This window comes from Zeugodacus cucurbitae, chromosome 3 (genome assembly GCF_028554725.1).
Source record: "Zeugodacus cucurbitae isolate PBARC_wt_2022May chromosome 3, idZeuCucr1.2, whole genome shotgun sequence".
In the NCBI taxonomy this organism is placed as follows: domain Eukaryota; kingdom Metazoa; phylum Arthropoda; class Insecta; order Diptera; family Tephritidae; genus Zeugodacus; species Zeugodacus cucurbitae.
In genome coordinates, this window is record NC_071668.1 from 40,153,567 (window position 1) to 40,166,523 (window position 12,957).

At 37.2% G+C, this 12,957-nt stretch overlaps 1 protein-coding gene and 1 pseudogene across 1 annotated transcript; one reads left to right on the forward strand and one right to left on the reverse strand.

Annotated features, from left to right (window-relative positions):
- Positions 1–822: 822 nt before the first annotated feature.
- On the reverse strand, positions 823–3,054 carry Trx-2_0 (thioredoxin-2). The gene is made up of 3 exons (XM_011196819.3): positions 2,852–3,054; positions 1,157–1,303; positions 823–1,093 (listed from the first exon to the last, which is right to left on the reverse strand). The coding sequence occupies exons 1-3, from the start codon at positions 2,873–2,875 to the stop codon at positions 944–946; spliced, it is 321 nt and encodes a 106-aa protein (XP_011195121.1). The 5' UTR covers positions 2,876–3,054; the 3' UTR covers positions 823–943.
- A 46-nt stretch (positions 3,055–3,100) lies between these two features.
- Positions 3,101–5,976, forward strand: LOC128920480 (tRNA (adenine(58)-N(1))-methyltransferase catalytic subunit TRMT61A-like; annotated as a pseudogene).
- The last annotated feature ends 6,981 nt before the right edge of the window (positions 5,977–12,957 follow it).

Genomic DNA, 12,957 nt, shown 5'->3' on the forward strand with positions numbered 1-12,957 from the left:
CAATTACATTTATGAAATGGAGAAATTAAGATTTATTATTGCAAAATAATACAAAAACACGTATTTTCTCCACAAAACACAGAAGTCGTTAAATTATATCACCGAATCGTGTAATAAACCAAAGCGGTGCATTGCCTTAACGTTTTTGAAAAAATGTTCTGAAAATTTCTTGTTATTTATTTTTGAAGTCATTTTGACAAAATATTTTGAAAGGCTTTTGTATATCAGCTCTCTCCTAGGTTTCAAACCTATTTTCAACTGTGTTTAGTGAAATACCACAAAAAAATGCTGATATTGTTACCCGCAAAATACTAAATTGCTCACATGGTAAAGTGCTGGTATTTGGTGACACGAATCTGATATTTGTACGTAGTATAGTATTTTTCCAACATGTGTTTCTCGGGTATTAAGAACAAAATAAAAATATTAAAGAATTATATTGGAAAAGTAAACAGGAATGCTTCCTGACGTCTTTAAAAACAATGCTTGGAGACTCGCAAACAAAGCGATAATTTAAATGTCATTTAATTTCAATGACAAATGGCTTTTCAAAACAATACAAAATCTAGAGAAGAAAAACATGCAGCATTTGCACCAAAATCAATGAGAGAGCGAGCCAGATAATCACACTGACGTATAGTAAAGAGGTTTTTTCTTAATAACAAACAAACATAACTAAAACAAGAGTTACCAAGTGGATAATACAGACATACTTTACCGATAACCGATGGGCCATAAAGCAGGTGACTTTGCCCGTCTTGCAAATATAGCCTATCGTTAAATGAGATCTTTTCTCAAATGCCAAGGCAACTACAGTAGCTATTTCTATTTAGATAATGATCTGAAAGCAATACCACTTTTTATTGATTAAAATAAAATTTGGAAACTTTGCATCATATAGTATAGCAAAACATTAACAAAAAAATGTGATTCGAATTTAGAGTTATGCATTCTTCTCTATGTAATCCGCTAATTTTTCAGCATTTGCCCCAGCAAACGAATATATCTGTTGGCTTTCTTTAATAAATACAAACGTTGGCATGCTAGATACGTTGTACTCCATTGCAATGTCTTCACACTCATCTACATCAACCTGAAAAATAATAATTTTCGTATTTCAATTGAGATGTAAATGTATAATATATATAATATATACCTTTAATACAACGACTCTGCCTTCGTACTCTTTGGACAATTCCTCCAGCCGAGGTGCGATTATTTTACATGGGCCACACCAAGTAGCAAAAAAATCAATTACAACTAACTTTGATCCAGCATCTTTAAGTTGATTCTTCAAATCATTCTATAAAATAAATTAAAAACGTATACATATATTAGTTGCTTCGACTTATGCTCATGATCGAAAGCAACAGCAAAGCAAAAAAATGAAAACGGCGACTGTTGCTGCTATTTGAGTTTTGTAACTGTTTGATTTTTGTCTCTACTTCGACTGCGACTTCGGTTTTTTTTCCGAAGCAGAAGTCGAAGCAAAAGCAAAGAAATGAAATTGCCGGCAGTTTTTTAAACACTGTTCCTTTCTAAAGTGGCAGCCTTCGGCGGCGATAAAAAAAAAATTTCCCTGGTCAAGCCAACCCAAGTGTTAGCAACATAAGAGACATTCCTCGATATGATTTTTAACCATTTATTTTGTTAAATAAAACAAGAGGAATTTTGGCAAAAAAAGAGGAATTTTCGCAAAAAGAGGAATTTATGGTATCTACTATGTGGCAGCGCTCGTTTTCCGCACAATTGTAAATACATAAATCTTAGAGTGAAACGTGATTTTTAAAATAGTTTTTGTTAAAAAAAAATTTAAATAAGTGTAAAATTTGAATATTATTGAATGTTAGTAATGCAATTTCAAATATTTGAAGTGAAAAAAGAGTGTAAAATGTGTTAGTGTTTGAAATTGCTTGTTGAAAATTTTGATTTTTAGATATTTAAAGCGGAATGTGGGCTAAGTGATTTTTAAAATAAGTAATTTTTGCTTAAAAACCCTTAAATAAATCTAGAATTTGAATTAAATTGTATGTTAATAGTGTAAGTTTCAATGTGAAGTGAAAAATGTGAACGGAAGCGGAAATCTCGAAAACTGGGCGTCTGCGTTACCTATAGCCCTATATATTTTTTAATCTGGAGGTCGTCCTCTTTCCAACGGTGCCCTCAGATCGCGGCGCCATAGTAATCGGGATTGTGCCCCCGTTTTTATTCAAGGTTTATGATATAAACAAGCTTTGCAGACATTAAGCTAATGACAATCACATAGCAAAAATTAATTGAGAGATGACGTATAAATTCGTTTTCTGGTGAATACGGAAATAACAAAGTGTAAAGTTTTTTTTTTTAATTCTAATCTAATCTAATCTAACTATTCGCAAATTATTAAAAAAAAATGATAGAATACCATCATTGCATTAGAACATCATATTTTCTCGAAATTCAATGAGAATCCGACTTAATATAACTAGTGGCTAACCATATTAAGTAGACATGAAAAAAGTGGTTGAAATTTAATAATGGCATATGACATCATCAATAAGGTTTTGAAAACTGCATACTTAATAGATGTAGATGTGAATGTTCGAATTAAATTTATATTGTATATAATAAAATTTATCTAACAGAAACCAACATATTTACGTATCTATTAGGGAATTTTGAATATTTTATAAACTTTTTCAGTTAGACATATTTCATCATATAAATTTAATTCGAGCAACTGCATCTACTTGTATTAACTCAAAACCTTATCGATGATGATGTCATATTTGCCCCATCATATAAAAGGTTAAAAAATATTTGTAGACTGAAGGCTTTTAAATGATATATTTAATATATATAAAGCACTTACCGAATCCTTTACTAAATGCGGCATTGTAAATTTCGTTTTCTAAATATTTCCTTCAACAACTAAAATAACTTTAGTTTAACAAGCACCTTACAATAGCTAAACAACTACTAATGCAGAAATATATTGTAAAATTTGCCAGAATAAAATAAAATCGATAACTTGTCGGATTTATCAAGACATCGACATTATTAATTGACAGAACGTTCGAGTGCCGATGTATTATCAATGATGTTCTAATACTACGTACGGATCGCCATTGAAAACCTCTTGAAAAAACAATTTGTGGATTGTGGAACCAAAGTCGTTCTGACCGACATTTTGTGTTTTCGATGTGTTTTCATTGACAATTCACACATTTATTTGTTTGTTTACATTTTGAGCACCGAAAATGGTAAGTTTTAGAATCTTTAATATTTGCTTATAATTATTATTAATGATCGTGTTTTATAGAATCACTACAATAAAATTTTAATAATGAAGGTATTGGCTTTGAAAAACCAGATAAATACCTTGCGCAACGGTGATTATTCAAGAGAATTGAATTATTACATATAATAAAGGTACTTGGGACGCCGATTAAATCATGTTGGACAAATGTTTGTATAGTTTTTTACTAATGCAAATGTTTTCAATGAAATATAATTAATTCCAGCAACGTTAGAATAATTTTGGGAACATGATTGCCATCGAAATGGATCTGTGTTTTTTAAAGAAAACTTTCGTTCATTTAATGAATTATGCGCCATCATTCAGCCTCTGAAAATAAATTAATTTCGGCCGCTGTGAATAGCACACCTTGTTGCTGCAACTCCACTGCCATTTCTTCTAAAATGTGGCTATTTTTTCTGGCTCCGTGAAGAGCACACACCTGCCACAATTCAATTAGCTTCCCCCTTCTCTCCACAGGAATTTTTTTTTTTTTTGTACTTTTGTTTGTTCTCCATTCTTTTTTAAAATGTAAACAAATATCAGCTGACAATTTGGGGATGGAAAAATATGTCTTCCAATTATATCGACTAAACTAGAGCAGATATCGATTATAATGAGTGGAATGTTAGTTTTCAGCGAAAACTGTCTGATTTTCCAAGGATGAAAACACAAGTTTTCGAACGAAAACCCATTTTTTCAATGAAAAATTGTTTTCAATGTCGCTCCGACGTAGTATAATAATGTACAAAATTTAATACTAATGTTGCCATATGTCTTTATTTGCAATGAAGTTTTTGTGGATGATAAACAATAGCCAAAACGTTACCCAGCAAGTGATGGGTACTGAAACTCCAACAAATTCAAAGAAATTTTAATAGCACCACTATATACACACATATGCAACAAAGGGCATAATGTGCATAACCATTTTAACTCAACTCTGACCTCATACAGCACCCTGAATGAGAGAAAGAAACAAAAAAGTTCTCGAGGGTTTGAACAAGTTTTGTTTTGAGCTATATTATGGCAGCTTGTGTAGTATTATTTTGCATGTTTTTTTTAAATCAGTGATCTGCAGACTAATTAAAGTTTAAATTATTGAAACACACATTTTTGAATAAGTAAAACGTAAAATATGAGTTTTCTAAAGCTAAAAGATGGAATTGAAGAGGGTGATACAGTAATACTTAATCTCACTGTAAATGCGATGTAGGTAATATAAGCTACACCAATAATAGTCAACAAAAAGGGAGAAACCATTGAATATATAAATAATTTTTGAATAGAATAATATTATCTTGACTTAAATTGCAATTAAACTTCACACAGCGCGTTAAAAGTACGCCATCTAATTGGTGTCACTTATGGTAGCTGCGTTGAACTCTCGAAGGGATGGGAGAATGTGCTGCAAGCAAAACCAGAACTATGGATGCAAGCGCTGCTACATCGAACATAAATCATTTACACACCAGATATTAGGTTTAATGCCAGTTTTTTACGTGCAATTAAACCTTTTGGTCAACACAAGCACTTGAAGAAGACATGGTTAAGGTTCTTTTGTAACCGTTTATCATCGCGACGTCTGTTAACTGGGTTTTGCCAATGAGCAAGAGGGCAAAGCAGATGCAGCATTTTTGGATTTACCAGCACCTCAGTTGGCCGTACCATTAGCAGAAAAAACATAGAAATCGGAGTGTAAATTTAAAGGAATGTTTGTGATCAAAAAATTTAAAAACTTTTTGTATGAATAATTAAGAGGACTTTTTCGATTAATTTTCACTTTGTATTGAGGAATCATAACGTTGTTGTATCGCTTTACAAGGACATGTATTCACCGAAATTATTTCAATGGGAAACAGCAAAAGCAAGGATGTTAAGACCAGGGGGGTTACTCTGTAAGTCGTTGCGCAAGTGAAAATACTCGCAAACGCAAAAAAGATACTCTGTAAATTCGACAATCGAATCGTAAATTCCGATCAAGGCATTTGTTTTTTTCCCTTCGCAATAAAAGTACCCTATATTGCGTTTACGAGTTTCAAACTCGTGAGTTTTACGAATTTTAATTTAACAATTAATTTAAAATTTTGTATGGAACATATGATTGTTTATATTGTACCCTTTTTATACTCTTGCAACATGTTCTACAGAGAGTACAATAGTTTTGTTCATAAAATGACCAGTTTGAAGAGAAGGATTGAAATCTGGATGTCTGTCTGTCGTCTGTGCGTTGGTTTAAATGGTGCAACATTAATATTTTGGTACTTTATAGAAATTCAGATTTTTCTGTTCGAGATTTGATTGCAGAATCTCATTATGTAAGTCCTCTCTAATAACTAACTAACTAATACCCCTGACAGACGGCGGGGTTAAGCCGCTTTTAACCTATTTTGAACGAAAATATGCAATACTGACAGTTGTTTTTCAATTAAATGTAAACAAAAACATACGCATGCAATGAAATAGCTAATATTTTCTAAAATGGAAGTTCTAATAACTCTTCTGCGGTTGTGCGTAGGGCTTGGGACCCACCACATAAAAACGGAGTACCAATGAAAAATCGAAAAATAAAGCCTCGGATGAGACACCCCCGTTTGATGACGACACCTGCAAACGTTTTAAGGATAATGATATAAGGCCATGCACCTGGAATGTCCGGACCCTTAATTGGGAAGGTGCCTCTGCCCAGCTGGTTGATGTCCTCATACGACTAAAGGCTGACATCACCGCCATCCAAGAAGTGCGGTGGACGGGACAAGGACAGAAGAAGGTGGGTCCTTGTGACATATACTACAGCGGCCATATAAAGGAGCGCAAATTTAGTGTTGGATTTGTGGTGGGAGAGAGACTCCGTCGCCGAATCCTGGCATTCCCCCCGGTGGATGAACGTCTAGCCACAATCCGCATAAAAGCGAGGTTCTTCAACATATCGCTGATTTGTGCCCACGCCCCAACGAAAGAGAAGGACGATGTGACCAAAGACGCTTTCTATGAGCGCCTGGAACGCACCTATGAGCGCTGCCCCCGCCACGATGTCAAAATCGTGCTTGGCGATTTTAACGCCAGGGTGGGTAAAGAAGGTGTCTTTGGCACAACAGTCGGAAAATTCAGCCTCCATGACGAAACATAACCAAACGGCCTGAGGCTGATCGCCTTCACTAAGGGCCCGAAATATGGTCGTGCGTAGCACCAGATTACAGCATAAGAAAATACATTAAGCTACTTGGCTGTCTCCTGATCGAAACACGCGCAATAGACGGAAGACATGTATCCAGAGTTTTAGACGTGCGTACGCTCCGAGGACCAAATATAGACTCGGACCATTATCTGGTTGCAGCGAAGATACGCACCCGCCTCTGTGCAGCAAAGAACGCCCGTCGACGTCGAAAAGCTGCAAACACAACAGACAGCCACGAAATACTCTACTCGACTTGCACTCCTGCTTTCTGAGAGCACTCATCAGCATCTCGGTATAAGGGAACTGTGGGACGGCATCTCAACCTCACTGTGTACCGCTGCAAACGAAACCATTGGCTTTCGGAAAAGTCGAAAAAACAGCTGGTACGATGAGGAATGCCGTCTCGCAACGGAGAGAAAATAGACTGCCTACCTCGCAACGTTGCAAACGACCACAACACGTGCGGGATGGGATAGATACCGAGAGCTGAAGAGGGAAATGCGTGAGTACGAAGAGCTTGAGAAGCTGGCAGACAGAGGGAATGCTCGAAAATTTTAGGAAAAAATGAAGCGACTTAACGAAGGTTTCAAGACCGGAGCATCCTCATGTAGAGGCCAAGGTGGTAATCTGGTAACCGATGTCCAGGACATACTGGGATTATGGATGGAACACTTCTCCGACCTGCTTAATGCAGTGAAAGTACAACACCAAGAGTTGGCGAACCCGATTTCCCAATCGATGACGATGGAATAGATGTTCCATTAGCCGACCATGAAGAAATTCGAATAGCAATTACCCGCGTGAAGAAAAACAAAGCGGCAGGGGCCGATAGAATACCGGCCGAACTAGTCAAATATGGCGGCGAAGAACTGATAAGGTGCAAGCATCAGCTTCTTTGCAAAATATCGTCGGAAGAAAGAATGCCTGACGATTGGAATCTCAGTGTGCTCTGCCCAATCCATAAAAAGGGAGATCCCACATAATACTAATGGAATAAGCCTCCTAAATATCGCCTATAAGGTTCTATCGAGCGTACTGTGTGAAAGACTTAAGCCCACCGTCAACAAACTGATTGGACCTTATCAGTGTGGCTTTAGACCTGGAAAGTCCACCATAGACCAGATATTCACCATGCGCCAAATCTTGGAGAAGACCCGTGAAAAGAGGATCGACACACACCACCTTTTTGTCGATTTTAAAGCTGCTTTCGACAGCACGAAAAGGAGCTGCCTTTATGCAGCGATGTCTGAATTTGGTATCCCCGCAAAACTAATACGGCGGTTCAAGTTGACGTTGAGCAACACCAATTGATATTGATATTGATATCATCGGAAGCAACAACCGCGCCGTTTGTTTTGCTTTCTCCCGCATAGATAAGGAGGCGAAGCGAATGGGTCTGGCGGTGAATGAGGACAAGACGAAATATCTCCTGTCATCAAGCAAACAGTCGCGGCACTCGCGTTTTGGCTCCCACGTCACTGTTGACAGTCATAACTTCGAAGTTATAGATAATTTCGCATACCTAGAAACCAGTATCAACAACACCAACAATGTCAGCCTCGAAATCCAGCGCAGAATCACTCTTGCCAACAGGTGCTACTTTGGACTGAGTAGGCAATTGAACAGTAAAGTCCTCTCTCGACGAACCAAAATCAAACTCTACAAGTCGCTTATCATTCCCGTCCTGCTTTATGGTGCAGAAGCTTGGACGATGTCCACATCAGATGAGACGACACTAGGAGTTTTCGAGAGGAAAATTTTGCGCATGATTTATGGTCCTCAGATGAGCTCTACGAGTTATACGACGACATTGACATAGTTCAGCGAATGAAAAGACAGCGGCTACGATGACTAGGTCATGTTGTCCGAATGGACGAAAACACTCCAGCTCTGAAAGTGTTCGATGCAGAACCCGCCGGAGGAAGCCGAGAAAGGGGAAGGCCTCCACTTGGAGGGACCAGGTGGAGGGCGACCTGGTTACACTTGGAATCTCCAACTGGCGCCGAACTGCGAAGGAAAGAGAGGAGTGGCGCGCTCTCATCGATTCGGCTATAACCGGCTAAACGATTGAACGCCAATCACATACATACTTACAATAACCGCAATATTTGGAACTGATTAAAAGCGCAGTTAATCGGGGTTAACTCTGTCGTCTGTCTAGGCTATAACAAAACTAATAAAACTTCATTTTATACCATAACAAATGGATATATGTATGAGCAAAATTCACATTTTAAAATAAGTATTAACTTTTTTTCTTGAGGTAAGCACATTTCACCACCGTTGTTTTCTATAATCTCGGAACAAAGTTTCAGAATAGAGTACGGACAGACGGAGAAAATTATAATGTTCACAGAACGGTTGTTTATGTCCCCCAGAAATAAAAGATTAGATATCGGGTTATATATAATATATCAAAATGATCAGGATGACGAGTAGAGTTGAGATCTGTCCGTCTGTCGGTGCAAGCGATAACTTGAGTAAAAATTGAGATATCTTAATGAAATTTGGTACATATGTTCCTTGGCACCCTGAGGAGGTTGGTATTGACAATAGGCGTAATCGGCTAAAAAAAATGCCCCATAAATCCTCTATTAGATTCATATCAGGACTTAATACTGAAGTTAATTACATCAATTTTGAAATACTCTGTGCTCATAGTCTCAATCTTGATCAGTTACTCAGAAGAAATTTAGTTCCAAGCGGCATTTGAGTTTGTTGCGCATGAAAGTTAGTTGTTGCTTCTATATACATAAAATATTTTTATCAGTCCAATAGCAGAGATGTCAAAAAACACATACATCATTTTGCGTATATCTATTTTCTTTACCTACCAAGTATCCAAAACTTTTTGAGTAATAGGGCACCTACACCACATTGCACAATAACAGACTTGCGTCGGTCGTTTGTGTGGGGGTGTTTGTGCAAAATTGCGCAGTTATTGTGCTAAAATCAACATCAGTGTGATATTTTACTCAATTATTACTCTGAATTATTGCACAATGAATTTGTGCGATGTATGGCGAAAACTGCGCCATTTTCAATTTAGATTTGGCACTGGGATGTGTATATCGTACCGCTAATAATGAAAAATACTACAGAAAAGGATAAAACATTGTGTACGGAGTCTTTAGTTTGTTATGAAAATCAAACTTTTCGAACTAACTATAGATAGGAGTTGAAAAAAGGTTCAAAAAAGTACAAAATCGAAACTAAAAAATTTAATTTTAAATTAGCTTTCAAAATATACAAAGCACATTCGCAATCCGAGCACATATTAACGCTAGGAACGCCTACTTCAAAATGATTATTGCGCAGTTTTGTTGTATAGTAATTCGCACAATATTGACTTTCACAGGTCTCGTTTTGCGAAATTGTGTGGTGTGGTGTGTATCAAACTGATTTTGATTTTAGCATAATAACTGCGAAATTTTGCACAAACACCCCCTTACACCACACAAAGGACCGACGACGAGGTCTGTTATTGTGCAATGACTTTGTGCGGTGTATGTGCCCTATAACAGTACTGCTTACTGCCACTGCGTCTATGTGAAAGCCACCACTTAAGCACATTACTTCTAAAATAACAGCTCATTACTGACACTGCCACTGCTGCATTCTAATTTGGCTATATTTCAGCAAAGTATTTATACCACATCTGATGTCATTCATAGAGTTAAATGTTATTATTATAAGTAAATGTTTATGGAATATGAAAATTGACATTTGTCAATTTCTTCTTAAGAAACGCAAAGACCTTTCAAAGATATATTCATTACTAGATCTTTAATAACTCGTTCAGAATTTACATATGTCGATATGCGGACAATCGACAATAAGACAATTTTGACTTACGAATTTTTACTCAGCCAACAGCAATGAATGGTAACTACAAACTGGAAGATGTCATATCTGGTACTAGTAAACCACTAATGTTTTGGTGTCAATATAATTGCGTATAGCTGTGCCGTCCCGATTTTTGTAAATTATTTCTGTTGATCTTTCTATCACGGTTTGACGAAACAATCGACACACTGGACAACACCTAACAAACCTGCTCTGAATAATGCGAAGGTTGTACTATCTGCCGGATTGTCATTGGATTTTGTAGATGCACGAGGAAGTTAACGCCGCCAAGGTTGCCTATTTTGTACACCACAAGAGAACGTATTTAACCAATTAAATAATTTGGAAAATTTAACAAATGTATCGAGATAAAAGAAAATCCTGTTGAGAAACATGTCCCGTTTTTCCTTTCTTTTATTTCTAGAAGTCAACAAGTGGTAAAGGATGTTCAATTTATTTCAGCAAGAGAGAGCATTTTTTATAAAAAGAGAATTGTGGCCAGACCAGACAAAATAATAATTTTTGAGCATTTAAATTTAAACATACAACATTTATTACGACTAAAAATTCAATATACATAAATTTCTTTATTATAAAAATTAGTAAAGTGAAAGAGAGAACATAATTAATTTTTTTATCTAAAGGTTGGTTTACATAACTGGGTACGGTTTCATCAAGTCTGAACGCACAGTCCCCCCACAAAATGACTGAAATATTATCTGACGATATTTGCTTACTCAACTTGGAACTCTTGGTACAGGCAAAAGAAATACCAGTTTCAGTGAACTTGATTTATAACAACGCCAACATCCAATGTCATGAATTTAATATCGTTCATCCTTTGACGTACTTTATTAAAATTTTCAAGTGTGTAAATGATCGAATATTCTCATTCATTGCAAATGCAACTGGTTTACTCCACGAATGTCTCTAGTAACAAAAAATTGAGAGGCCAAGGTTACTAGCATACCAATAAATCAAAACTTTTTGTAAACATTCCATTAACGTGATCTTGTCACAGTTTGCTAATGAAAAAATCGTCAACATGTACTTTATCGATTACAGTCTCGTGGATCATGCTCTTACTTGATTCCATACTTTTGGTGATTGGATTATGTGCGCCACTATATTTCTTGGTGTGAGGCGTTCTTTTAGTAGTTTCTCCAGTTCCGTTCCTTCATATTCAAAACGTGGACACTCAAAGAATACATGTAATACGTTTTCGCATCCATTGTTACAGAGGGTGCATTCAGACCCATCGTCATGCCCATACTTTTGTATGTGGTCTCTAAAACAGCCATGTCCAGTCAAGAACTGCGTCAAGTAGTGGTCTGTTTTGCCATGCTGTCTTTCTATCCATTTTTTAATGTTTTTAATAAGAATATATGTCCATATACCTTTTGTCGTCTCGTCACAGCGTTTCTGCCATTCATTTAGGCTCTTTTGCCTTTCGTCATTTCTCTCTTCTGTTGTCAGACGTCTCTCCGTACTTTTATTTTGTCAAAAATTCTTTATGGTTCCATCGCCTGGAACATTATACCAGCTATAACTCCGACCACCTCGTGTGATACAGTCCGAAACGCACAGGTTACTCTGATTGCACTTAACCTCTTTATAGTCTTCGCCTTTTCAGCATATGTTTTTTGCTGCAGTGCAGGTCCCCATATAGGTGCCACATACATTAGTACCGACTGACTCACTTTGGCTAAGAGTGCTCGTCTACTCTGGCTCGGTCCACCAATGTTAGCCATTAGTCTGGATAGTGCAGCCGTAACCCTTGCCGCTTTCTCACAGGCTTTGTCAATGTGGGTCTTATAGTTTAGTCTCACATCTAACATCACCCCCAGATATTTCAGGGACCGCTGTGTGGTTATATTGTACTCATCAATATTTAGCGTAGCAGTCTCTAGCTTTTATAATGTGAGGCCAGTAGGCCGAATTGAAGGCATACTTCGCGTCGAACGTTACCACCGCACAGTATTTTTTAGAGCCATACATCAATCTGGTTCCTTCAATGGCTCTGCTTGCGACATCAGTTACTTTCTGAATTGCATCTATTGTCGACCTTTGTCTTCGGAAACCATACTGATTGTCTGCCAAACCCGGTAATACGTTTTCTAGATGTTGTTCCAGTCGAACACATATTATTCGTTCTAATAGTTTGACCTCTTTTCCGGTGACTATTGGTACTCCTGTTGTTTCTGCTCCCTCGTTGGGCCATTGTTGTGGGATTTGCGTGGGGAATAAGGTTTGTACTACAGTCTAAAGTAGTTTAGGGCATGTTGGGTTTTGTCCCTTGCGGCTTCTAACTTTTGTCATTACCCCCATGGGTTTTCTTCTAATTTTTTGCAGAGCTCTTTAAAGCAGCAGGCCTTCCTCCCTTTAATAGCTTTCTTAAGTTCCTTTCTCTTCTACTTAAAATGATCTTGCAGCTTTATATACTCCGTTGTTTGTCGCCTCCTTTGGCACAGACGCCTCGCTTTATGGCATTCATTTCTTATCGCATCTATTTCCTCATTCCACCAGTACGCTGGCTTTCTGTGTGTATACTGTTTTTTCCTGTGCATTGAGGCAACACAGGCTTTGCTGACGAATTTCACGAGTTGCTCCGCCGTCCGTTCCATGTCTGATGTGTCGTTTGGGTTTCTGCCTAACA

What these genes read in the sequence shown, in the direction of transcription:
- Trx-2_0 (XM_011196819.3), bottom strand. Translation starts at nt 2,875, where the DNA reads ATGCCGCATTTAGTAAAGGATTCG. An exon ending in CGCATTTAGTAAAGGATTCG is followed by an intron (nt 1,304 to 2,851) that starts GTAAGTGCTTTA and finishes TTTATTTTATAG; the next exon opens with AATGATTTGAAGAATCAACT. An exon ending in GCAGAGTCGTTGTATTAAAG is followed by an intron (nt 1,094 to 1,156) that starts GTATATATTATA and finishes ATTATTTTTCAG; the next exon opens with GTTGATGTAGATGAGTGTGA.